The sequence below is a fragment of the Trachurus japonicus genome, chromosome 13 (genome assembly GCF_045865225.1).
Source record: "Trachurus japonicus isolate A0001 chromosome 13, Traja_1.0".
Classification (NCBI taxonomy): Eukaryota; Metazoa; Chordata; class Actinopteri; order Carangiformes; family Carangidae; genus Trachurus; species Trachurus japonicus.
The window spans coordinates 36,333,158-36,360,398 of record NC_140919.1 but is presented as its reverse complement, the minus strand read 5'-3'; the positions used below and the strand labels follow the sequence as shown (position 1 = coordinate 36,360,398).

Sequence of the window (27,241 nt, the reverse complement as noted above, 5' to 3'; positions counted from 1 at the left end):
TTTTCCGAATTGATAATGGCCGCAATTTACACACCATATAGAAAGGCAATACACCCTTAATTGTCTGTTACTTACCCAATCATTGGTTGTGGAGTCTGAAAATGTCACTGCAAAACACACATGAATCACAGAGACATTAGTAAACCTAAATGTTTTAGTGATTTCCAGTTTCCAGTTGCAGCAGCGACTTTCACCACAAGATGGCGCACAACAGCAGTCGGGCAATTGATTTGTCCTCATCAGAGCAGGTTTTAAAACTTGTACAAAGTTTAAAATGGGCTTTTCTTGATCTACCAGATCTACTTATGATAGGCAACTAGGCTGTAGGTCTGTGGCCTACTAATCACTGATATATGCTAAATGACTAACTCAAATACAAATTTAAACTGTGCTATCATTAAAAATATATTAAACCCCCTTTATATACAGTCTATGATTAAACCCAATCAATAATAATAATAATAATAAAAACATCCGTCCCACTTGTTTTCTCTGGACTCCACTTTGTCTGACACATGACTGGCTTCGGATACACAGGTGGGTTCCTGGGAACTTGGCAGAGCTGGTTCTCACTTCTGTTCAGCTTCAGTCACTCCTCCTCCTCCTCCTCCTCCTCCCCATAGAAACCCTATCAGCTCAGCCCCGCTGGGCTTCACAAATGCTCTCTGCCGCGCACTCGACCGCACAGTCACTTCAGTGTCTCTGCGGCTCCAACTTCGCTCTCCCAAACTTTATTCGGTTTCGATGCCACGCTGGATTAAGCCCATTAACTTTCGGCTGAAGAGGAAAGTTGTTTCCCGACAAGCGCAGGTACAATGACCGCACTCTGCAGCACAGCCACTGATTAGAGGTAAGAACAAATAACAAAAAAAAAACCAAAACAAAAACGTATTTATTTTCCAGACTTCTTATGACAGAGACTTTCTGGTGTTGTTTACTCGATATAACCAAAGCATACGTTTGTGTTGTGGTTTTTTTTTACACATCATTGTTGGAATTTTAAGTGGTCTAGGAGATAAAACAAAACAAAAAAAGTACTTGGTCTTTAAGCCCTCTGTTGCTGTGGAGCATTGTTTTACAGTTGGCATTGCTCACGGTTAAGTGTATCCTGTCAGCTTTGTGTCTGTGATTAAAGCATTTCACAACAGTGATCATATACAATAGGGTTATCAGCTGTCTGCACCGTCTTGGCTTCTCTTCTGCATGCCCTCCTGTTTCCTAAATTTAGCTCCCAGTATCTGCTCTGAATCTCTGTTAATGAGTAAACTTTGGGAATTTGGACAGAGCACTGAGCTCTTTGATACTGATTGTTTTTGCCCTCTGTTGTTTATCTTCAGGGGTGAGATCAGTTTGCTACAGGGCTGCAGTGTTTCCCCTGTGACCTGTGTGTTTGAACAGACAGTGAAGAGGACACAGAGACATTGTGACCATGGATATTGGTAATGATGTAGATCTCTCCAATAATAACATCACTCCTTTGTGGAAACGCCGCACAGACAATTGTAAAAAACCCCAGGAGCTCAAACCGCGACCCCTCAGTTACCACACGAATGGGGCCGTGACAACAGACTTCCCTGTGGAGGACAAGTGTTCCTTCACCCTCAGCCAACCTGCTGAGAGACTGGTTGTTGCACCTCAGAGTTCGGGCAGGAACACCGTGGTGCTGAAACACATTCTACACAAACCCTCCAAGAAATCTCGAGTCATTCGAAGTATCAGCATCGGACATTTCTCCAATGGACGCTTCTCACTGTCCAGATTTAGGTCCGAGGATAACAGATCTGCTTCGCTGGACAATAGAGTGCGTAATGGAGAAAGTGACAGGGGGAAAACCAGTAATGGAGAGATGGCATGGGTTGATAAGCCGTGTCACCTGGACTCCCAGAAGCGCATGTCCAGTCCGTTCAGTTTGGGTTCACAGAAAGACCAGATAGCATTTGGGACTACTTCACCCTCAGCTGAAGCCGCTGCTCTGAACGGTTCCTCTCCTGTCCTGTCTCCACGCACCCCTAACAACAACAATAACAACTACAACCACCATGAACTGTGTTCCCTTTCGTCGGCATCCAGCCCTTCTCCCCCAATTTGCCGTACCCCTACCCCCTCCCACAGCTCCACCTCCAGCATCCCCTCCCTCTCTTCCCTCAACTCTTCAGACCCCCCGACTCCTCGCTCCCCATCACCAGCAGATCGAGGACAGGCTCACCACAGACTGTCCCCATCCTCGCCTGCATCCTCTCAGGACACCAGGCTCGCCTCCTCCTCTTCCTCCGTCTCTTCCCCCTCCCCTTCTCCGTCTCTGTCCCCATCCATCACTCCCTCCATCGTACTCAGCACCCACAGTCCAGCCGCCCTGAAGATGGGCACCCAGCAGCTCATTCCCAAGGGTTTAGCATCTGATGTTCGGCAAAGCAAAGCAGCTCCCTGTGGGCAGCAAGGCCAGGGTTTGGCAGGGCGTCTGGGGGTGGATCAATCCAAGAGAGCTTTGAAAGCCCTCAGCATGGTGGAGACAGGAGCCTACTTTTCCACAGGAGGGGACTGCATTGAGGGGACAGAGGGAGAGAGCGATAGCCCGGGGACACTCAGGAGAGGCTTGAGGAGTACATCCTATAGGAGGGCTGTTGTGAGTGGAGTAGAGTTAGAGGTTCCAGGCGTAGATCTCAAGGTTCATAGGTTGTCGCAGCCTGTCATCAAAGGGCTTGACAGGGATAATCCAGCTTCACCAGTCAGCCCAGCAAGTCCAGGCACTCTAAGCCTCCCTAGTCCTGGTACGGCAAAGTGTGCGAGCCCTGGGACACCCAAACCTGCGAGTCCTGGAACGCCCAAGTCTTCCAGTCCTGGGACACCCAAACCTGCGAGTCCTGGAACGCCCAAGTCTTCCAGTCCTGGGACACCCAAACTTGTCGGTCGAGGAACACCCAAAGCTGCCAGCCCAAGGATTTCAAAGCCTTTCAGTCCTGGGACAGAAAAGCCGACCAGCACTGGCAAAAACAAGGTGGGTAAACCTGTTAGTCCTAAAAAGTAGTGGTGGGAGGTGTTGAAATTTACCCAAGAAACAAACATTTGAAGGGAAAAAAAGTGAAATATCTGGCAATATTCAAATAAACTTAATTTACTTACACATATGGGACTTGGAGAAATTTCACTTGATGCGTTAAGGCCTGGAGACAAACTCCTGAAAGCCATTTTGTTATTGAGTGCTTAAATCGCTCTTTGTATGCCTATTATCTGTAATATTTTGGACTTTTGTATTGTATTGAGATGCATGTAGTTAATTCGTAATCCTTCTGATGGGTTTATATTTGACTGTGCACAAAGAATACTTCATTATGGACTTTCAGTATCGGGGGCAAAGTCCAAGAAATGATAAAATCACAACACAGGCTTAGTATTGTAGAGCAAACTTAGCAGCAGCAGAAGCTGGGACAAAGCCTTACAAGGAAACAATTAATGTGGTTGTTAGCAGACATGATGTAATGTGACACTGTGCCCAGTGCCCACACATACACACTTACATCCACAATAGTTGTATAATTAGACAGGGGGTCAATAAAGGGTGTCACCAAAGAGGTCACTAATATGTACGTATGTGTATATGGCTGCTCCCTCCATTTGTCCAGGTCATTTCATCTGTGCTATACGTTTCTCTTTCAGAATCCAGATAAGAAGAAAGTTTTGACAAGCCAGCGGACATTTGACAGTGAGGGTGAGAAACACACATCTGTGTTTTTATTTCCTCCACCACCCTTTATTTTTTTCCTCTTAACTGCCTGGTTTTCTTTTCTGTTGCTCTCTCAAACAACCAATATCTGCCTTTTTCGAACCACCTAAACAAAATTTAAATCATAATGGATGTCAAAAAACTGGATGTTTCAGAGGAGGAGCTGTATCAGAACTACCAGGAGAAGGCCTTGCACAATGACTCGGATGAAGATGCTGATTCCAAAGAACCCAGTGTTGATAACGGCATCGTGGTGCAGTACAGACCCATACGAACCTCCTGGAGCCAGCTCAGTGTGGTCAGACATAACACACACACACACACACACGCACAAACACTTGAGTTGGGGTGTCTTTCATTCTTCTTCTGTCTTTCTCACTCTTTCTCAACATCCACTCCACACACAAACATACAGTATACACTCAGTGCTAGAGCGTCTTGGAATTTGAGTGCTCTGAAGAATGCTGTCATATCCAGTTTGGCCACAGTCCATACCCATCCTCCCACTGTCTCTGCCTTCTTCTGCTCCTGACTGTGTTTATCAAGGAGCACAGAAGCATTTGGTTTAGGACTCGGGTGGGCAGGGAGGCAGACAGTCAGCCAGACCCACAGGAAGCCTTGGAAGCACTTCTGGGCCTTATGCCAATGTGTTGGCACACTCCTCATACTCGTCAGACTGAAAATATGCTTAAAATGCTGCCTCTAGAGAGAAGTGCAGTGGGTCTGCATTACATAACATAGTTAGGGATTGGAATGTAAGGATAGCGGAAGTGAATGGGCTAATTTAGTTTTTTCTTGGACATTCGCATGTGTTTGTTTACTTGGTGATGAGGGAGCAAAACAGGCCAAGGAGGTATTTAGGATTAGTTCTGAAATTGCCTGCCAGATAATAAAATCCACACAGACTCTAATATATAGGAAACTGGATTGAAACTAAAGATGTGTAGACAGTGCCTCTGGTCATCTTGTGTATGTCAGCAGGACACACAAATGAACTGAGCACAGTTCAACTCTACCAGCCTGACCAGGACTACACTAAACTTTCTTTTCCGCCACAGCTGCATTACAGCTGCAGATCTGTGAGTGTGTTCTCCACAAAATACAATACATAATTCATCAGGAATTTTTATCACAGTTTCTGGGAAATTGTGGCAAGGTGCTGTCAGTGCCATAGTGTGACAGGAAATATGTTTATTTCCAGTGAAACCGAGAACCAGATATGCAAGTTTTAACCTCCACTCACTTAGCCCCTCCTCTTTCTCTTTGGGCATAGCACCTCTTGCCATTAAGGGTTTGACGACATGTCATATCACAGAAAGGTCATGTTTGCTGGGATTACAAGCTGTAGTGTCAGGTATTGGAACTGTGTCGTGGAGCTCAAACAACTAAACCTAGATTCAGAGAGCTTCAGAGAGGGAACCTTTGAATAATGACACCTTATTGATCGTGTTTCTGCTACTCCCAGTGGAACTACAAATCAGGATAAAGTTCAATTGGCATAAGGGAAAGCAAAAAAAAAAATCAGCTCTATAGCAATGGTTATCACTGATATTGAAGACTGGATGTTTGCTAAAATCAGCTCTATAGCAATGGTTATCACTGATATTGAAGACTGGATGTTTGCTAGAGGAGAGCAAGAAGAGAGTAAGAGTGCTAAATAATAAAAAGGATGTGTGAAAGGAATAGAGATATTTGCTCTACTGCGGGTTTGTTTGTTCTCAGTGTTTGCTGAAGGCTTCAGGGCAGATACTAGGGAGAAGGAGGCTGCTCCAGGACCAGTATCGCTTCCTTGTGCTTTTATATAGGGAAAGATGGCCTCTCAGGATTTCTGCCTGCATGTGTGATCTGGTGAGGTCTAACATGAATGTGCCCTAGGTCATATTGGCTGTATGTGCTGAAACACTAGACGCAAGCTTGTTTTTTTATTTAACCTTACCTGCAGTCTAGAAACCACCGGCTGATTAATTCAATAGCTCTCCACGCCCTGTCCGTTCCAAAAGATTGCCTCTTTCAGTCTCATTCAAATATCTCAGCATTAACTCATGCCAGCCACATACCAACACGTGTGTACACTTTGCCTTCCTTTTTTTTTTTTGCCAATTTTCCCCTAAAAATTTTGCCCATACAACAAATTTCCTATTTCTACTCCATGCATCTTTATTCAGTGAAATTTCTAACGTTTCCCCCATTTGTTTAACAACAGTTTAATTGGCTCTCTATTCAGTGTGGTATGTAAAGTGCTCCTCTCTTTGTATATAGGGACAACAGTGGCACGCAAACATAGACACGCACACACCCATTCTATAAATGCAAATGGCCCTAAACCTGAGAAAATCTTAGAGTAGTCAAACAAGTGAGACTTTGTGTTTTAATCTTTGCATGCATGCCTTTTTAAAAATCCTTCCTCAGATTTTTCACAAAGTGTGTTTTCCCCTCAGGTAAAGAAAAGTGGTCTGTCTGAGCGGATGAGTCAGGAAGAACGCAAAAGACAAGAGGTGGGAATTATATTTTACTCTTTGTTTGGTTAGGGGAGAATCTAATACAACACATGCATTTAGTTAAGACCTACCAAACACTGGGGAGAAGAGCTCTCCATTTGCTCTCTGTAAACTCCACTAGACCAATAAAAAATCCATTAAAGGAGTACAGCAGGAAACATGCATCATGGAGTATTATATCATTAAGTGAATGCATTGTAAAGGGGATGAGAAGGACATAAATTCTACAGTACTAACCTGAATCCATGTCATATTAAGACTAGGACTATTAAATTGATTGACAGATTTATGTAAGTGCATGGCGTTGTTGAATAACATGCCAAGCACATGCACAGGTAGGCCTTCATATCACAACCTTCCTCCGACTGACTCAGGATTGAAAGGCCTAACAGTAGGAAATGTTGCATGTGGAACAAAAGCACAAACTCCCTCTTTCTTGTCCTTCATCAGGCCATTTTCGAGGTTATCTCGTCGGAGCACTCTTATCTCCACAGTCTGGAAATCCTCATCCGCATGTTCAAGAATTCTGCAGAGCTCAGTGAGGCCATGACCAAGACTGAGCACCACCACCTCTTCTCCAACATTACCGACGTCTGTGAGGGGAGCAAAAAGTAAGTGGTTGAGTTATTCTTTTAATTTGTGGTCAGAATTGATACCAGAAACACTTTGCTGTGTGTATTCATGTAGGAATGTTTTACATTAAGTAGCTAGTGTTTTTAGACTTAACTCACCCTGTCAGTGTTTGTGGTTTTTGGTTTTGGCTAATGAGCTGGATAATGCTCTTGTTTAACTGCACTTTAACAGTTGGTGCACCACACTCATTCCATGTGAGGTGTGTCTGTAAACACCATTTACTGCATGCTGATACCATTTGATTGGTCGGTTGTGAGTTTACCATCTATAATGTCACATGTTGATGGAGAGAAAAAAGAGCTTGTGAAGAAGCAGAGACCAAATTGAGTGGAACAAAAAGGAGCAAAAAAACAATTATGTAACATCTTAAAGGTTATATTGTCACCAGGAACATTCCTCACTGTTAGAGGGAAATCAAAAGCAGAACGGATGTCAGTGATTTTCCTGGTTTTTAGAGTTAGCGCATTTAAATGCAGTGTCCAAAATCTGCCGCTGTAGCCCTCTGAGCTGAGCTGTCCATCATGATTTACAGTGCATGTGTGTGGACTGTTTAATGGCAGTCATGGCCAGGTGACCATTAACTTCCAAGGATCCCATAAACTGATGGAAACCATGCATGAAACTGGTAAAAAAAAAAACTGTGCTGGCACAGCAGCAAATGTGCTGGACCAAGCATCATTATTTCCACAAATGATTGAAAGATTGATTGATCTGTGGATTTTGTCGGCTTTTTTGTGTTAATTATGGGTAACAGGGTCTGCTCTTGTTCTGATGCAACTGCAGAATGCTGAGGTTGAGCATTGAGTTGACAGTGCTTAACGTGTGTGTGTGTGCATCCATGCAGGGTATTTACTGCCTCCCACGTACAACTGTTCATGACATTTGTTCAAAGATTCCATGTGAGGACTACAACCCCCTCCTCAGGGGGACAGATTCTCCCCCTTGCATACAATGTGGCGCCTACATGTGAATGTGACTCCATTATCAGGATTAAAGCAGCTACTGTAGATATCACCCCCCACACTCTGAGCTTCACTAGTTACACGTGGATTGATATTTACAGCATTTGACACCTCATTCCCATGCTCCACACTCATAAATAGGGGTACCTGTAAATTCCTCAACAATTCCTTACTGTGTTCAGACATGCTGCAGCTCATATCTCCCCCTTTCTCATTCCCATAGACAGGCCACACACATTAATATGATACTTTAGCTTCCCTTCCCCACCTGAATACTTAGGGCTGCATAGCTCTAGGGAGAGTGGAGGACAGGGAGTCGTAAGGACAGCAGATCGAAAGATATGAAGAGCCCTGTGGCACTGGTAAAACTAGATGTTTCACTTGAAACAGGCTTTTGAGTTTAGCCTCTCAAAGAAAACAGCAGAATGTCTCTCCACCTGCAGACTCCTGTCTAGACTGTGTGTGATATAGAGCAGGAGAGAAAGAGCATGTCCCCAATAAAGGCCTAATAAATGTTGTGTCCCTCAGTATGTGGTGGTAGAACTCTCATTTTCTTTCATAACTGGTCAGCAGTCTAATTTCGTGCAGTTCCTTTTCTATTTTCAACATCCTGATTTAACTCTCATCCCTTGACCTCTCCCCTCCTGGCAACATGCTGTTATTGGGGTCAGTGGGTTTTACCCCAGGAGGGAGCCCAGCCTGAACTTGTAGCTGTGTGGATACACCTTCAGGGCATGGATCAGAGGACAGGGCGAAATATGTGTGTAGATGTGTGTGCACGTATATTTTCTGTTGGCTTGTGTGCTTGTGCCCTCGTTAGAAAGGTTACAGTTCAGAGGGCGCTGGGTCAGGCATGCACACAAGGCTACACGACAAGTATTGTTCCCCATAGACAGGAATAGCACAGTGTGTGTGGAGTAGGCAGGGATGGGGCTCTGCAGGGGCATGAGGTGCTTTTGCAGATGAGCTCAAATTTGGTCCAACCAGTCAAGGTCAGCGTCCTGTGTCTGTGCGACAGTTTCCTGTTTGTCACCTTGGACAAGCATGCAAAAACACTTATTCCCTTGAAGCTCTCATGTGGCGTGCCGTTAAACCGGCCATCTGGTGGTGCTCAGGAAGAGGAAAAGCCTCTGTGTTATGGTTAATGGTAGGCTATGTCTATTTTAAGAGGTGGGGAGTTCCTCTTTTGTGATCTTACAGCAGGTTGAGGAGAAAGGTGTTGGCCGTGCTTCCTGCCTTGCTGACTTTTGCATCTGTCATTATATCCTATATTTTCCCTAGTGTGGGATGTCTCATGACTTGATGCTTCTGACTCAAACTATTGCCATCTACAGTGTGAATCACTGACAAACAATCCCTTTATTACAATCCTTTATTTACTCAGGTTTTTCAAGGAATTGGAGGAAAGGCACCAACAGAGCATTGTGATCGATGACATCAGCGACATCGTCTGCAAGCACGCTCAGTCCAACTTTGATCCTTACATCACCTACTGCTCCAATGAGGTCTACCAGCAGAGAACCCTGCAGAGGCTGGTGTGAGTGACCGAGCGAGCACACAAACATGCGGTCTTATCATATCTCTCTCAGATGTGATCCAACATGACTGTCCTGACACTTTGAACCAGGGAGTTTGCTTTCCCCTCCATACTTTCTCTTTGTATCATCAGTTACTCCTCCTTCTGAACTCCAAGTCTCCCTCCATCCTCTCTTGCAGGTCCAAGAATCCAGCTTTTAAGGAGGTGCTGACCAGGATCGAGGGCCACCCAGACTGCAGGAACCTCCCCATGATCTCCTTCCTCATCCTGCCCATGCAGAGGATCACCCGTCTGCCTCTGCTCATGGATGTGAGTGTGCACACAAGACAAACAGTAGCACGGGCTTCGGAAATACAAGACTTTCGCTCTTACGCAACAGTTTGATTAGTCATAGTCCCCTGACTAATTCCACTCAGGGTGTGTTCTGACCTCACAGACGTTTGCGTGACCTTATCAATCCTTTATAATGCTAACTGATTTCACTTCTCCACGTTCTTCGTTTAATATTTTCCTTCTTCACTTTCATGCCTCCCTCGGCACCGCGTTATTCTTTCCCTACTGTGCCTCCCTCTCTTGCTCTCTTGTGCTCCACTTTCATCCTCCCCTCTCCCGTCTTCCGTCAGTGTCTCCCTTGGGACTCTGGGTTTTATGCTCATAAACTCAGAGGCTGTCGGATCCTGAGAAAGTTTGGTTTCAACTGATTTCTTCCCACAGTGCCTTTAACGCATCAGTATTTTGTCAGGCCTCTGGTGGAGTGTGGAGTGTGCCTGCGTGAAATGAAGAGTTGTGGATATTTTTGTGCAAAAGTGTGGTTTATGCTGGGTTTTTTTCTAATGGTATGAATTGTTGTAAGTGATTTGTGCCCTGACGACCACCTCTCTCCCACTGTGTTGCAGACAATTTGTCAGAAGACGCCTAAAGACTCGACGCAATATGAAGAGTGTAAGAAGGCTTTACAAGCCGTCAGCAAGGTCAGTGGGTTTGAGGAGTCCACCTTAAATGTTACACACCTCAATCTGGATTTTATGTGTTCATATTTTCATTATTTTTGACACACATCTGTACATACCATTTCAACACAGCCTCTCTTTTTCCCCATTCTGCTATAGATATGTAACAACACTGAGGACTGTTCTTAACTGAATGAAACTATAGGTTTAGGCTGTGAGGCAGTCACTGTCAGTTTTATATTTTGGTGACGAATTTGTGACAAAAATACAAACATTTCTAATCCCCCTGTTACTAATATATTTTATCAGAAAATTTGTGATTAACAAATTTTGTGTGCATTTTTTTTTTGTGTGTGTGTGTGTCCAGGTGGTCAGAAAGTGTAACGAAGGAGCTCGCACAATGGAGAGAACTGAAATGATGTACACCATTAACTCTCAGCTGGAGTTCAAAATCAAGGTAGGGACATGCTCTTCTATTAAAACTAATACATTTGACACAAACAAGCTAGTTTTATCTTTTTGGCCGGGGTGCCGATTTGCTCTCTGTCTCCCAGCAACCATGTAAATAAGAATATTTCCCAAGTGCCAAACAGTTTGTTTAGATCCTAATCAGGAATGTAGAGCATGGCGTCATGAAGTCATACACTGGCATGTGCACACAGGCAGATGCAATAAGACACGCATTACCGTCACTCACCCGGCGACTATCTACACATGTAACGCACACAAGGCTTGGCAGCTGCGAGAGTGTCTAAGTAGTGTGGGAAATAACTGTTGGCACATTTGGGATTCACAGATGTCTAGTGGACATATTCTCTCTACATAACCAGCTGTTCACACATGCACACACAAACCGTGATTTAGCATCTCCTGACAGTAACCAACATTTTTAAAATACTTTTATTTGGTTCGATTTGTCATCTTTTTCTCTCTGTCACATTTTCCTCACCTCTTCTCCTGCAGCCCTTCCCCCTGGTGTCATCCTCCAGGTGGATGGTGAAGAGAGGGGAGCTGACGGCCTTTGTGGAAGACAACGGCATCTTCCTCAAGCGGACGTCACGGCAACAGGTCTACTTCTTCCTCTTCAACGACGTCCTGATTGTGACCAGGAAGAAGAGGTGAGCTGGACAGTGCACAGACGCTCTCTGTGTGTTGGATTTATCTGGCGTGAGCATAACCTTGGTGTGCCGACTTTGCTCGTAACTCACCTGTTCTGACATGTTGAAGGTGAAAGTGTAACCAAAATCCGTCTGTTTTCAGTGCGTGTGTGTGTGAACTGCATATGGCTAAGTCCCTGGGCACAGGGTGTGTGACATTGTTCTCGTGTTTTAACTTGCTCTGGGAAGTGATTCTACTCAGATTAAAAAAACAAAGATGTCCATGTTGAAAAGAAAGAATGAAACAATGACAAAACATGAAACGACAACAATAGCAGTTGCGTCACAGCAGCAGCAGCTTTAAGTCATTATCAGCAGGGCTGTGGAAGATCCCATAAAGTTAAGAAGGATTGGTACCTGCAGTGCACTGCACAATCACAGCGCCCGCACTGGTTTCCCCTCGCTGTCCCCCTGCTGCATGGGTGTGTTACTGTGTTTATGAAGATGAACAGGTGCAGTTACCTGAACTACTGTTACTTAGGATTATGGATCTAAGCTTCCTTTTATGAAGGTCTCAGAGGTTTGAATACGCCGTGGTGCCGTGAATCACGTGGAGCTGGTGGACCTGCTCATTGTCAGCTGTGTCGTCTGTCCGCGTCCCCCCTCCTGTTTCCTCTGGTTTTTAGACAGAACCATGAAGCGAGCCACAAAGACAACTTCCTCCGAATTATGTGGTTTTCATTTGCGTGCGTGTTGTGTGGGTGTGTGCGTGCACATGTGTGTCTATTTGTGCCAGGAAAAAAAATCCTTTCCCGTCCATCTCCCTCTGTGTCTGGAACTGATTGTCCCGCCACTCGCAAACTCAGAATTCCGAAGAATCATTAAAAAAAAAGAGAAAGAAGAACAAAAATTCCTTGTGATATTTTTCTGGGAATCTGATCCTGGACGGCCGGCTCCAGCAGTGGGTGGTGTCAAACCTGTTTTTGGACGAGGGATTTGGGAAAGGGAGTGCTTCAGAATCGGCGTGTGTGTGTGTGTGTGTGTGTGTGTGTGTGTGTGTGTGTGTGTGTGGTGTGTGTGTGTGTGTGTGTGTGTGTGTGTGTGTGTGTGTGTGTGTGTGTGTGTGTGTGTGTGTGTGTGTGTGTGTGTGTGTGTGTGTGTGTGTGTGTGTGTGTGTGTGGTGTGTGTGTGTGTGTGTGTGTGTGTGTGTGTGTGTGTGTGTGTGTGTGTGTGCACAGTTGAATGGGAGAAGCTGTTATAATATTGGTTTGTACTGTAGCGCTGGAGCCCTGCTGTGGCACGCTACTCCACTGCACTCCATCTGCAGCCATCAAAACAAAAACACACCAGGGGTACACAAGGCCAGCCAGGCACTACCAGGTCACACACCCTTCTAGACATAATGGTATAACAGCTCCTTCCCTTGTCATTATGGCCTGGAGTGTGTGGGTTACAAGCTGCTAACTGCACCAAATGCTTACATCCTTTCACTTACATTTCCAGGAATATCAGAAAAACCAGAGGGGGAGGGGGTGAAAAGGCCAAACCAACAGCACTTACATGGCAGAGAAAAACATACCTATGACCTGAGAATGGTTTCACTCCTTTTGATGGATTTTCTCGATATGCAAGAGAAAGAAAACACAAGTGTGTCTGTTTGTGGGGGCGTGTGTGGGTGTTAGCCTGTGTTACTTTATTGCAAATCCTAAAATGCTGTTTGTGGTTTGGATTAAGTAACATTACAGTGGAATTTAGCATTGCCTCTCGGTTGAGATATATAAAGGTTGTAAATCTGGTTGACACAATTTACTCACAACTATTTTGCCACTTAAAGCAGAAGTAAGCAGAATATTTGTGTTAATATAAGTCTTAAATAGTTATATCTTCTGACGGCAACCACTTATATAGAGTGTTTGGTCCGAAACACGGGTCTGTCAGTCACTCTGCTCTGCTGTAAGCCGAGGAGAAAACTTTCCTTGTATCCTACAACCTTTATCCAATGAGGAGAGAGAACGGCATAAAGGGGCGGTCCTCTCTGTATGTACAGCCAAGGGATGTGCGTGAATGTGGTGATGTAGGGACGGGGGCGGGGACTGCTAACTCCATCGGCTGACAGAAAGTTAGCCAAAACGACCGGATCGCTTACTTCTGCTTTAATTAATTGTTGATTCATTTTTCAGCAGAAATGCTGAACAAACTGTGGTTCCACCTTCCTCTGGTGAGGATTTATTGTTATTGATGCTGTGTGATGTGAATTCAATTACTCTGGGTTTTCATTTAAAAACTTAAGAGAATTTTTCTTCTGACTTTCGGACATTAAATAAAACACAGTAAGTGGATTTAATGAAGAGAATAACTGATAAATAAGTGTAAAAATAAAAATAAATTTCAGCCCTTTCCTAAGTATTTAAGAATGAACAAAACAAAGTTTATTCTTTTGCTTTTTGTTTGTTTACATATTTGGTATTTATTGTTCATTGCCCTCGGCTTATTGTAGGAAGGAGTGGAGATAAACCATCCGGTAAGACTTTCGTGAGACTTAAAGCTTAACAAATGTGTTTGTTTTATCAAGTTCAGACTTGATCCAAGAAGAAACTAGCCGTTGCAAACCAGCTCCATGTCTGACTGGCCTATTGTCACGCAGCGGGGGAAAGTGTTGCACTCTGGCTCACTGGAACACTTACATAACAGCCAGTCCACACCAGCTGGCTCCTCTCTCATCTTCACTTCCCCCCTTTTTTCCTCTGTGATGTTGGGCATCATCTAAACATTGAGTAGTGCTGAGGGTGAGGTTTCCATCCCTCTATTTTCTCTCTCTCTGTTCTTTCTGATAGTCATGACCTTCTGGCATTTTTGTCTGTCCTATCATTGTGTGTGTGTCTGTATGTGTCTGTGTGTGCAAGTCTGTAATCCCACACACAGTTCCACTTTTGCCATAGTCACAACACTCCCACTTCTCACCAGAACATTATGCTTTCACCGAGGGGTGTGTGTGTGTTTGTGTGTGTGTGTGTGTGTGTGTGTATGTGTGTGTATGCTTGGAATCCTATCTCGACATCTCTCTGAAGATTTGTTTCACTTCGACTTGTGCGTTGGAGAACTTGTTGTACGCTCACAAGATGGCAGCTGGCACAGTTGTGATGACGTGTGAAAGGTGTCTGTGCTGTTTCAAACAGTGGAGTGATTCTCATACCAGCAGGGTTGTGTGTTTGTCTCCCTGTAAGTGGTTGATGTGATGAGATACAGTCTCTGTCTCCTAGTATTTCAGTTTTTTTGTTCTTTGCGTACACATTTCCACACAGGATGCATTTCCCGCCTTCATTCCTCTGTTTAGCAATGATCTGACACTGCATATCCGCCCATGCACATCAACAAACTCACCTCACAAACATGCAGATTCTTCACCATCCCATCCTGGTGTTTCATGTAAATGGTATTCCAGGTATTTTACCTGTAGAGCCTGGAGGAGCCAAATACTGCCGCCCTGAAATCCAGAGATTCTTATTTTACTACCAAAGAATACTTGGGATTTTTTTTATTGTTTTATTGGAAGAAACCAGTTGGGATTATAAGGGTTTTGGGTTATATGAAAGTCAGATTTTTTTTCTTCTGTTGAAAATCAATATTGTATGGATTTTTTCCCAACAGTATTTAGGGGGGGGCAGTTTACATTTTCTATAAGAATTAGGGTTAGAATTAGAATTTTATGTAGATGTTTTCACTATTTCTGGTGCATGTAATGTTTTTCTGTCTTTTCTTCCTCCTAACTCCTTACTCATTGTGGAATATATTGAAATACCATGCACTATTGCACATTAATTTATCTGCTACTCCCTAAAATCCCATTTAAAACCCATTAAAAACTTTAAGTACATTATTATGGTAAAACATGTTAAAGCTGTACAGAAAAGAGCCCACTGTGGATCCATTAAGTGTAATATTTTCTTAGCAATCTGTTGTCATAGTGTGTGTCGATGCAATGATACATATAAATGAACTTGAACATTTTAACAAAGCTTATTGTGATAAATATGTAGGTTAGTAAAGTGTAAAATTGTTGTGTGAAGCTAAAGAGATGGTATATGTAGTTTGACATTTTGGGATCTTCTCATGAGCCACACTTTTTGCTTAACTAAGCTAACTGACAGCTTCATATTTAGAGTGGTGTCCTTTGTTCATCTAACTCAGGAAGATTGAAAATCTGCATATTTTCTAGATTTTCTCTTCAGTTTGTTTATCCTTGTGCACAGATCAACAGTCCCTCCCTCTGCTTTTATCTGCCTCCCATTGTTCTAGTTTCTTTCTCCTCTTAGAGGTTAATTGGTTGTGGGCAACAGTCTTGAAGTTGACTGACTGCTGGTGCTGAACAATAAGAGCTGAGCAGTGACAGTTGAACCTTGTTGAGAACCTTCCAACCGTATCTGGACTCCCCAACCAGTCACAACACCAGAGTGCAGGGTTTGTGTGTGTTGGTAAAAGGGTGAGACAGTAAGGCATGGGTAAGATACACTGCTTACAAGTGTTTGTTTTTGTAGCTGCTGCCTTTGTCTCTGCTTATGTGTGTGCGTGTGTGTGTGCACGGCCTGAGTGTCTACACGAATGGGTATGCTGCTTTACAAGAAGCCAGCCCCTGTCCAGCAGTCTCTCACAGCTCCAGTCTCAGGTTGATAAAACACATGTGATCTGGACTTAAGCTCCTGTTCTCCAGAGCTCTGTGGAAAAAAACACACACACGTTTTAGAGCGAGTATGATTCTCAATCAGCTCCAGATGTTTCAAACTAACTCTGTGTACCGCTAGACACGGGGTTGTGCTCAGGTAAAAGCGCCCATGGGAAATGTAGGCATGTATTAGAGGAACCAGAGGGTAGCTGATTTAGTGTAAGGACAGGTAGACGACTGAACATGTGGAGTTTTGACTGGCACCGACTGTGAGACATAATGTGACAGCTGATTTATAAATCCAGGTGAATTAGATTAACCTCACGGTCTGCAGCCTCTCAGGGGTCGAGCAGCTGAGGCACCAAGAAACTGGATCTCTACTGAAAACAATGAACTTCAACTTGATATTTAGGCAGTCGACGGTGCAGAAAGGTACACAATAATAAATGGTGTATTTAAATTATGCAATCAGTTATTGCAGCTCCAAATTTTTTTTTGAAATATTTTGTATTTTTTTATATTAGAATATGCTCTTAAGTAATTAAGCTTAAGTGAAAAATGTTTTTGCCATGACATCCATTAGTCTCTTTTCAGCACTCTTTAATCTTTATTCAGTTCAATCCTGAAAAAAAAAAGAAAAAACAACATGGTATATTTTCTTTAAAGCTCCACTTGGATGTCAGAGCCACAGAGACTGTAACATTTAGGGCTGAAGTGCACATTACACCAGTGGTGGATGGAGGCTTTCAACAGACTCCCCACAGGAATCATTGAGAAAGAGTAACACAAGCAACCTCAAGTTAAATGATACTAATGTTTGTCTAAATGTTTGGTAAAGAAGCTGAATCCACATTTCTGTTCGAATACCAACCTGCCAGAGAAGCATTTTATTATCTGGATTTTTAGACCACACCTTTATGTCTGACTCCCAAGTGAACCCAAGTTAAGTTTTATTTTATTATATTGCAAAATGGAACAAAATGGAAAATGTACTGGTCTCATTTGTGTTTATGTTGCATGTGTATTCAACTGTATTGGCTCGTGGCTGCACCTCCAGGAGTTGTGTTATTGAATGAGTTAATTTGACTGTCAAATTCAATTTCTCATAGTTTTCTGCCAAAACAACAATGTGTGTGTATGTACAGCTGTGTCTGTATGTGTGGTGGACTGTGTCCATTTTTAAGCAAACATGCTTTTATCAGTTGTTGTAATGTGAGTGTCCAACTTCGGTCGGAGTAACAATCCAAAGTGGCGGCCTTGTACACTTTTCTAGGTCTCCATTGCCAATAAATCCATCACCCAGACCTCCATCTTGAATACCTGAAGTGAAACTCTGTTAACCCTTTCTGTCTCTCTCTGTCTTGTCAGTGAGGAGAGCTACACCGTCATAGACTACGCCCTGAGGAACCAGATCTGGGTGGGTTCCTGCCAGCCCGAGGATCTCAACCTGTCACCGGTCAGAACCACTGCCGGCATGCTCAGCTCCCGGCAAGCCGGCGCCAACCATCTTTTCTGTCTGCGTTTCCGTAGCAACCACTCCGGTGAAAAAGTGCCCATGATCCTGGGGACGGAGTTGCTGTGAGTGCTCTTTTTTTTTTTTCTCAACCTTTGAGCCTTGTAACTTTGCAGTTTTTGTTTCACTTGCGTTCACAACACATTTACGAGATCTGCTGTAAAGCAACTGGTGAATCATTTTTGCCTCTTGGATAAAATCACTCCTGCATCTTTGTACGTAGGCTACACACTTTTAGGCCAGGGTGCTGGTAAGGGTTGATTTCCAGTAAGGATGGCAGAGAGAGTTTGTTTTCCATGTCTGGATTCAAAACAGCTCAGGATCTGCTCCTCACCTTGAAACAGACTCCTACTCCCTTATCTTTACCTTTATGTGCCCTGGTGTGCTTTTTAACGTGAAGTACATGTAAGAGAATCCCTTCACCCTTCTCTCCTTAGCTCTTATTTCTTAGTCTCATTTTAGACCATTACAGGTCCCAGGCATATTTTGTTACATCTATTCTCTAGATGCAGCCTGAGCCTCGCTCCTCTTCTTCATGTGACCTAGGAAATAGAGTTTATTATTGCACTTTACAGTCTGCAGTGGCACTGTAACGTGGAGCAGCTGTACCAGATAATTGTTTTGTTGACAGAGCGTCTTGCAACACAAGCATCTATACGAGGGAAGCAAGTTTCCTTCTTTAAAGTATGCTGAACTTTACTGCATGTGCACAGTGATTACTCACACAGCTGACCTAGAAATACATTCAGCTGGTTTGAAGCTCCTTGAAGTTCTTACTTGTAGCTGTATGGGTAAAACTCAAACCACCCTCGCCCATCTCCACCACCACCACCACCACCAGGTCCATCGCTCTTTGTTGAGTGAATTGACCGAAGAGCGAAGCTATTTACATGGATTACATAACCCACACAAAGGAGATCTGTCGTATTGGACTTCATACAGGGCGTATTTGTTCTAGTTGGTGTTAGCAACGTTCTCACATGTACACAAACACAACATGGCACACGCACGCACGCAGTTTAATTATTTGCTGTGGATCAAAGCTTTGTAATGCTGTGTTTTCATATGCGCACACACACGGCCCGTTCCTCCTCATTCCTGTGTAGTCAGTGAACCTCCTTCTGTTCAGCTCCACTGTACAAAGTGCTGCTTTAAACCATCTCTCAAATCAGCCAAATGTTTCAAGTGTGTATCACTCTATAACCATGGCTGTTAAGATTCAATCCATCCAATTTACTTGGAAAACAAAAGTTAATTGTAATGGAGGTAATTGAATGACCTTCCAATAGGGCTCAGATCAGACGGTAGCCTAATGGTTATTTTCAACAGCTTGAGAATGACTCAGCACGAGGTAGCTACAGGTGCCCAAGGGCCAAGAGTAGTTACAACCTTTAGCTACACTCATTAATGTGAAACAATCTACAGATAACTGATCAGCAGGCAACTTTGATAATGGATCAGTGGGTTTGAGCCATCTGCGAGGAAGAAAAATAAATGATCTGATTCTTAAATATTAGGATTTTCTTTTTTCCCTTTCTCTCTGTTTGCTGTGATTTGTAAAATGAATATTAGGGGGGTTGTTTTCAAGGAAATATAAGACATCTAAAGATGTCACATTAGACTTGCAGACAGCAGTGATACTAGTCTCATGAGAAGAACCTTTATACTGTATGTCATCCTTACTCCATCCACTCCAGTCAGACACACCTCCATGGTCCAGTTTTTTATTTGTTCCCTGTGGTGATTCAAAATTAAAACTATTTTCTCGAGTGGGTCACTTATAGGCTGTAAGTCGCTGTGATGTGAAAAGCAGACAAAGCGACTGCAGTAATAGCATTAAGTGTGACTGACTGAGGGCCTGTGTAGGTGGCAATCTTACTGACATGACTCAATGTGCTGCCCACTGAGCCTTTAGATACTGCCCATGTATACATGTGGGGATCTCCTTGTCTGACTGCCCCCTCTGTCTAGTGTGTGTTGTTGTGGAAAGCCCCCGGCCTCCCTCCCTTTGATAGCTGGGGTTTGGGGCCCTCGGCTGAGATGTGTGTGTGTGTGTGTGTGTGTGTGTGTGTGTGTGTCTGTAGCGCTCCACTCACTGTAATACTGAATGGACCGAGGAGGACAGGGGGACCCTGGCGACCGTCCATTGTTACAGTGGTTGCTAGGCATTGTTTAACCTGTTGCCTAGCAGCAGCCCATTGTTAAGCGGGCTGTTTCCCACGACTATCCTTCCTCCTGCCCTGTTGCCTCGCTCCCTCCGACTCTTCTTCACAGTCCCGCATCTGATCCGTTAGACAGCAGCCAGTGTCTGCTCTTTGTTTTTGATGACCGCAGAATAACTTCCTCTTCCTCCGGCCATTCATTCCAGTTTAGTGATTTAACCCAACATGACACATTGAAGTGGTGTTACATTAGCCAGCCTATTTTGGTCTTCTAACAGAGCGTAATGAAGTACAGAGGACACATGATGAGATTTAAGGTTTTCTCGGAAATTGCTGTGAGCAGGACAGACGGGGCTCTAACTAATAACTAGTTCCATTATAGATTATACTAGGCTATTTTATATTTTTGATCACTCATGGAGTTTGTAAAATTACCTCAAATGGTAAAAAGCAGGATGGAGGAACAGTCAATTATTTAATCAATAAAATGCTGGAAAACCATCAATTCATCAGTTTTCCTAAGCTACAAATATTATACGTAGGCTAGTTGACCTCCTGCTCAAATTTAAATTAGCAGCAAATCCTGACTTTTTACCTGGGACTAGAAAATGTTTATTTTCTTGGTAAATAACTTAAACAACTAATAGATTTGTTAGGTTTACTGATTAATTTTCAGTTTTTTTCAGATCATTCCATCAGAGTGAAACATGATTTGCTCGATTCAGTTAATAAGAAAATAGAACGTCTCGCACACCACAGGGCTCCAAAATGCAGTCCATTTATTCTCAGGAGATAATGTGTAACGTTTCGAGCAACAAACGCTCCTCGTTAGACAACTGACGAAGAGCGTTTTGTTGCTCGAAGCGTTACACTCAGACAACTGACGATGAGCGTTTGTTGGAACGTTATACGTTATCTCCTGAGAATAAATGGACTGCATTTTGGAGCCCTGTGGTGTGCGACCCGTTCTATTTTCTTTTTAATTTTTGTACGTTATCGGCTCAGCACCTGCCCAAAGTTTTGGCACGGATGTGCGTGTGGTTTTTCCTTTCTGGATTCAGTTAATGCCATCTTTGTCTTTGACAAAATGTGTGTTTTTTTACCTACTGAACCTAAACTAAACCTGTTTTGCATGTGTGTTTCAATGTTCAAGTCAAAAAGAGCCTGAGAAGGAAATTGCTGATTGGACAGGACAGGACAGTCAAATGCTGCCCTACTTTGTGTGTGGCTTCTCAGGTCCAAGCGTCAGTGATTTTGAAGAATTAAACAAGGAAGTGGCTTTGCTGTGTTTTCTTGTGTATTGCTCACTTCCCTGCTTCATTTAAGTGCAGCTCAGGTCGGGTTCCAATGTGAAATTCCACACATTCTGACCGAAGGCGGGTCTGTGTTTTTTGTGGAAATGAAACAGCAGATATGGACTTTTCTGTGTTGGTCAGTCCGTGTTGGGGTTAGTTTCAGTTGTCAGTTTCATTTGTTCCATTCGCTCTCCATCTGCAGAAGCTTTAAGCCAATTAACCTGTATCTACTGTAGCCTACGCGCCACTGTGTGAGGTCTGAGAAAGAAGCGTACAATAGAGTGATCTTTGCGCGCAGCAGTGGCGTAATACACAAGGAATTCAGACAGACAGCTGGAGTGGAGATGGCACAGGGACGTCTGTGTGGCTGCTCTCCTCTTCAGCATCGTCTGTGATTCTCTTCTCTTCTGTCTGTGTCCTTGTCCTTTTTCTTTATATCCTTTTGTTCAGTGTGCGCATGTCAGCACGCCTTCCCCATGACCCAATGTTGTGTCCTTCCCAGACTCAGTGAATAGCGCTTCTCTATTAGTGGAACAGAGCGGCTACAGAACTCTGCAGCAAAACAGTTCTGTTAGTCAGATATGCAGTTATAACACAAAGCAGCACCGGTTATGCAACAGCCCCGACCACGAGGGGAGAGTCTGTACTTAAGCTGCAAACTCTGGAGTTGTTTTTGGTTTTTCTTTTTTTTTTCCGACTTTACGCCGTCTGCTTTCATTTATGAGATTGTTTTGGTTTTCTTACTATGTCTGCTTTTGTTTATATGATAACGAAAAAACTTGCTGATGGGAATCGTTCCTTCTGCCTGGGAGTTTCCCCTCACTGGTCTGCTCCGGGCAGAGAGATGTCATGTTTTTATTGGAAGAGTAGGGATTGTACCCAAATGCTGTTCTGACCTGTGGTTAAGTGGAAACAAGGGAAGGGTTCAGCTGGGAGTAAACAAATTGATAGGAGTTAGGAAGGAGAGGCTGTGATGAAACCGAAATGAGATGGAAAACAGTGGCCTGGTGGTGATTTGGAGTTGGCAGAGGGAAGAGAGGTTAGGAGGAGGCTGTCATCACTTTTTATCTGCTTGTGTGAACGAGGTTTTACAGTGCAGCGGTGAGGCCTTGCTCCTTTTTGGAGGTGAAAGGAGAACCTCTGACAATGGATTTATGATTCTTGGCATTCTCCCGCGGTTGGGGATGAATGGTTAAATGCAGTGGGAGCTTTAGTACCATGAATAGACCTGATCCTGCACAGGCCTGTAGTCATCTAAAGGGGGGAAGATGGCAAGCACCTGCTGTTTGTACATAATGCACTAGTCACATGCTTGTATGTAAACACACACCCTTAAAATATATATATATATTTTTTACCTGAACACTGTTTCACATGCCGCACATTCCACAGATAACCATTAAGTGCCTGTTAAACACATGGTTATCTGTTAGCACCTGTGCAGGATATATTAAATATTTGTACATTCATAGTTTCAATAAAGTATTTCAGCTGTTTAAGTGTGAGAAGGCGACCTGTCTTGATGGTGTGCGCTGTATGTGCACATGTATCAGACATGCCGGGCATGTGTGTGTACAGCTGTCAAAAGCAACGTCTAACAGCTGCCTTTCCCACAGAGGAGCTCAGACGTTGTACATTCAAGATAGAGACAGAGTCAGGCCTTTGACTGAAGCCTGTTTCTTCCTTTTTGTGTAACATGTATTCACTGAAAAATCATTTAATTCATGCAAGTTTGTTCTCACAGGATGTCCGGTCTATTATTTAAAACACTGCTGCAGGAAAGTTCAGAGAAGGTGATGCATTAGCAGCCACAGTATAGTGGACGCAGACTGATCTGTGACTTTCACCTCCTGATAGGTGTCTACTAAAATATGAGTAAAATAATTAGTATGTTTGTCTTAGTAATCAAGTGTGTATTCATTTTTAACCTTCTCCACCCAGTCTCTTCCCACTTTTCCTCTGTTATGTGCTTTGTCATTCAGGGACAGTTATAGGCAGAATAGGTTGAGCTACATAAAGGCTGCTTTTTGTCTATGGGTTATATAAGATGATGCCCGCTTTCAAGTGTTTCTATTGTCTTTTCCTTCTTTTGTATCCATGCTAAAATCACGGCTCTGTGAATGGCAGTTACCCATTGTCTTGGTTCAGACTTAAATAGTAACTATCAACTGGTACAGATGCTAAGGGATTCAATATGGAGATGTTGTAAAACATAAACAACTTTAATCCTTTGACTTTCCATCCAGCAGAAGTGTTTGTCTAAGAAATACCAGCAAAGCTAACGTCTTCCCTGTCAGACTTGTGTCTCATCCTGCTATAAGCTTACAGTTACATACTTAAAATGAGGAACTACAAAAGATTTGCTGCTCCTCTTTGTGGGTAACCAATGTGGATATGGTGGTGTTGAACATGAACAATGGCGTTGATTTTCTTTCCCCTTTTATATGGTCGTAAACAGCAGTTGTAATGCATTTAGTGAACTAACTTAGGAAAAAAGTTCAATTTAATATAGTTGTCACAAGAGCAAATTTGCATCACATGGTTGGAGTTATCTTCCAAAGTCAGTGGTAGAACAGTGGTAGGCTCCAACACAAATCATCAAACTATGGATATAAAATATATGAGAGGAAAAAACATATCACTAATCGGGGATTTTTGCATTGATAGCGACTAACTGTACCAAGACGGAAACATTTATTGTGCAATTCCAAAGGTTGTGTATGTGATGGCCTTCAGGTTAATGGTTTTATCCACAGCAGTGGTCATAAAGGTGATTTCATACAGTGCGTGCGATGCTGTGACCCACTATTTTACAGCTGCGTCCTGAAAAGGATCTGAACAGCATTTGTACAATGGCAGCACTATAATGAGGCCTGACTCATGGGACTTACCCGTTTCAGGTCCTTTTGAGGTCCCTGTGAAGAGGGTCCACACAAATACTGGTCAGTCTGTGATCGTCTGTGCATGCTACTGCCTTCTGCATGATGCAGGCCGATGGTGCTGACTCACAGAGGGCCTCAATAAACCCCCCATAGTTCATTTCCTGAACCCCCTTTAGCCCTCCCCCTCCTGCTCTTGTCTAAATCCACCCCTCTGCTCTCCAGTCTGTAGGAGATGGGAACAGGTGAAATAAGAGATAGAGTTTCGTGGAATCTGACCTGTGTGACTCCACCCAGTGTCCCTTCCTCACCCCCATGAAACACATGAGAGAGAGCAAGAAAAAGCAGCACCTGAGAATGGGCCTTTGTGCCTGTTTTCCTCGTTTTGCTCCAACTGAAAACACACCTCTGTGCTCCTTTCAGAAGAAACCGAGAGGAGGGAGGGAAGACAAAACTCGCTGAGCAACTTCATTATCATTTTGTCTTACAGTAATAGCCTTTTAGCTTGTGTTTATGTATGAGCTTAATGACACCTCTGACATTACACTTGACTTGTGTAATGCATTAAGCGTTTTAGGAATTTAAGAAGCGAGCAACTCCCACATAATCTAAGTGAGCTCCTAAAATGCTGTCAACTTTTGGCAGTTGTGAAATTAATTAAAACTCTTCTTAAGTGTTCAGAACTCATAAGTGGTTTAATGACTTTTTAATGTTGTGTGTTCTTTTAGAAATGAGCGAGCTCGATGGATCAGTGCTCTGGGCCAGAGTGTCAACAACAAGAAGAGTGAGGACAGAATCAGTGAGTTACACACACAAACACTTCGACATCGACTTCTCCTTTTAGGCTGTTGCACCACCTGGTGGCCACAGGATGACATGTGTTTTTTTCCCCTCCTCCACTTGATTTCATTCATGTTAATTCAGATGCACTGTATTCAAAGAGAAACAGTGTAACAAATGTCATTTATGAACTTGACAGCATCCATTTACATGTACATTTACTTTCCAGATGCCATGCAGATGGAGGTGATCAGAACTTACACAGCCAAGCAGCCAGACGAGTTGTCCCTGCAGGTGGCTGACGTGGTGCTGGTCTCGCAGACTGTAGAAGACGGTGCGTTAGCTCTCATACCTCCCTCGCCTCTTTGACTCAGCCGTGCTCTCTTGCTCCTTGTGAAGCTCCACTCCACTTGCCTCCCCTCCCCCTTTTAGTATTCCTCTTATATTCCACTTTCTTGTTTCAGACGCACCCTTTCATCATGCACTTTTATCTGCTCTCCTTCTCGTTTTCAGCAGCCACCTTTTTTTAATATAAAGGACATGATATCTGTTTGATGACTTGGTTTAAAAATCTACATAAATATGCGGAGGCCAAAGGTTATTTCCCTTGTGGTGACCATGGCAACAGGCTTTCATGTTAAAGAAAAGACAGGATCAAGCGTCAGAAAGCAAAGACACAGTAATAGCAGCATGTGCTTCAGTTTTCACGTCAATATATACATTTTTTTTCTCCTAGGCTGGTGTGAAGGGGAGCGACTGCGTGATGGGGAAAGAGGGTGGTTCCTCGCCGAGTGCGCCGAACCAATAACATGCCCGGCCACCATTGAGAGGAACGTGCAGAGGATGGACCGCCTGCAGGGGTTAGAGACTAATGTGTGAGCAGGAGAACTGTTGAAACAACCGAGGGTTTTCCTCAGCTGTTAGTGACCCTTTGACACAGCAGTGACCTGCCTTTTCAAGCTGTGAACCCAGACAAATGAGTTCAATAACAGCACCACTGACTTGCCTTCAGGGACCAAGCAGAGCAGAACGGGGAGCTGCGTGGATGTTGGACCCTTTGGAAAGTGGGATAGAGATGAAGCCATAATTCAGACTTCTGCTCAGCATCCACTTCCATAAAGTCTGAGCTGCATAACAAAGACTGAGCTCAGGACAAAACCAGTGGAAGGACAGATATTTCCTTAAGTACTGATCAGTCCCTGTGTGGGTGGGACGGTTTGACAGTGGAATTCATCACATTTATTAATTCTCCAGTTGGTTTGAAGATTTCACTCCCACAGCTAAAGTCACACCCTACAAGACTGCTGCTGTCAAATATGTAAATGTTGGTTTTAAAACATAATCGTTTTTGAGTGTTAAGTGTGATGATTACAGTACCACTATAGGAGGTAAGGTAGATAGAATAGTGTGAAACTGACAGCAGCCTGTTAATGAGGCTCAGGCTATGTGATTGGGAGCTTTGTCAGTAACTATGTAACAATGAGGATGTTGATTGTGATAATGAGGCAAGAAGGTGACATCGACGATGCTTTTACATTGTGTCTGTCAGTTGAAAATGTTTCAGTAGCATCTGATAGAAAGTGAAACTACACAGTAATATTTCACCAATACAATATTTTGTATGTTCGAATGAATTATTTTTGTCTTAAACCTGGGGCACTTTGTGTAAATAGCATAAGTCATAAATAATTGGATAATATCAGGAATTACAATCATTTAGGAAGTGTAAAATCCCATATGTCATTCGTGTGATTAAGCAGAAGGGCCACAGATCTGTTTTCCACCTTGCTGTTTGTCACCAGTTAATGTCGCCCTCATGAATCAGACTCCACATTTATGACACAATTACCATTATTCTCTCCATCCACTCGATGACTTGGACAGCTTAAAAATATCACACACACACTCAATGCCAGCATGAAAGTGTGTATATAAATACCCTCCCTTAGGATTTATATCTGTGATGTTACAAAGGCAAGATGACATTAATTTGTGTGCTGATGGTAAGAGACGAGCGGCCCTGCCTGGCCCTGCTTTTAATTTGATTGTCCACTGTGAGTCATCTTTTTAGTGTTGCCATGTCCAGCTAAAGGAAATGAATGGCTTGGTCAGAGACTGGTGATAACGCCATATATCAAGCCCACTGCTCTTGTGCATGACAGTAGTGGGCAGAACATCCTGCAGGAAGGACACAAGTATCTAGACTCTGAAGAGAGCAGACCAAGGTTTGCATTTGCACTCAGGGAAAATTAGCTAGGTCATTAGCTAAGCATGAACTGACCTTTATTTCAATCACATACTTGTAACTATTGTAAATCATCTTGTGTACATGTAAATATGTAAAACAGCCTGAATTGTAACATGCTATGTTTTTCAAAATACAGATTTATATTGCAGAAACGTATTAGTCAACCTTATATATTTTAATCAGCCACTATTAATAAAAAGTTATTTGCTTGGTACCTGTCATGTTTTCTTAATCATCAATATGACATCTCTTCTCCCTAAAGATCTGAGGACGATGACTCCACTTGTTTTCCTCCAGTTACATTTG

The 27,241-nt window shown here is 43.3% G+C and overlaps 1 protein-coding gene across 1 annotated transcript; it reads left to right on the top strand.

Moving 5' to 3' along the window:
* Window positions 1–650: 650 nt before the first annotated feature.
* On the top strand, window positions 651–27,147 carry LOC146976490 (rho guanine nucleotide exchange factor 26-like). The gene is made up of 15 exons (XM_085796310.1): window positions 651–850; window positions 1,338–2,995; window positions 3,655–3,706; window positions 3,877–4,019; window positions 6,160–6,216; window positions 6,670–6,830; window positions 9,199–9,351; window positions 9,531–9,660; window positions 10,248–10,322; window positions 10,669–10,758; window positions 11,265–11,419; window positions 17,427–17,636; window positions 24,636–24,706; window positions 24,917–25,021; window positions 25,424–27,147. Exons 2-15 carry the CDS (start codon window positions 1,430–1,432, stop codon window positions 25,564–25,566), a joined length of 3,111 nt encoding a protein of 1,036 aa, XP_085652436.1. The 5' UTR covers window positions 651–850; window positions 1,338–1,429; the 3' UTR covers window positions 25,567–27,147.
* Window positions 27,148–27,241: the final 94 nt, after the last annotated feature.

What these genes read in the sequence shown, in the direction of transcription:
- LOC146976490 (XM_085796310.1), top strand. Translation starts at nt 1,430, where the DNA reads ATGGATATTGGTAATGATGTAGATCTCTCCAATAATAACATCACTCCT. An exon ending in GTCTGCCTCTGCTCATGGAT is followed by an intron (nt 9,661 to 10,247) that starts GTGAGTGTGCAC and finishes ACTGTGTTGCAG; the next exon opens with ACAATTTGTCAGAAGACGCC. An exon ending in GAAGAGTGAGGACAGAATCA is followed by an intron (nt 24,707 to 24,916) that starts GTGAGTTACACA and finishes TTTACTTTCCAG; the next exon opens with ATGCCATGCAGATGGAGGTG.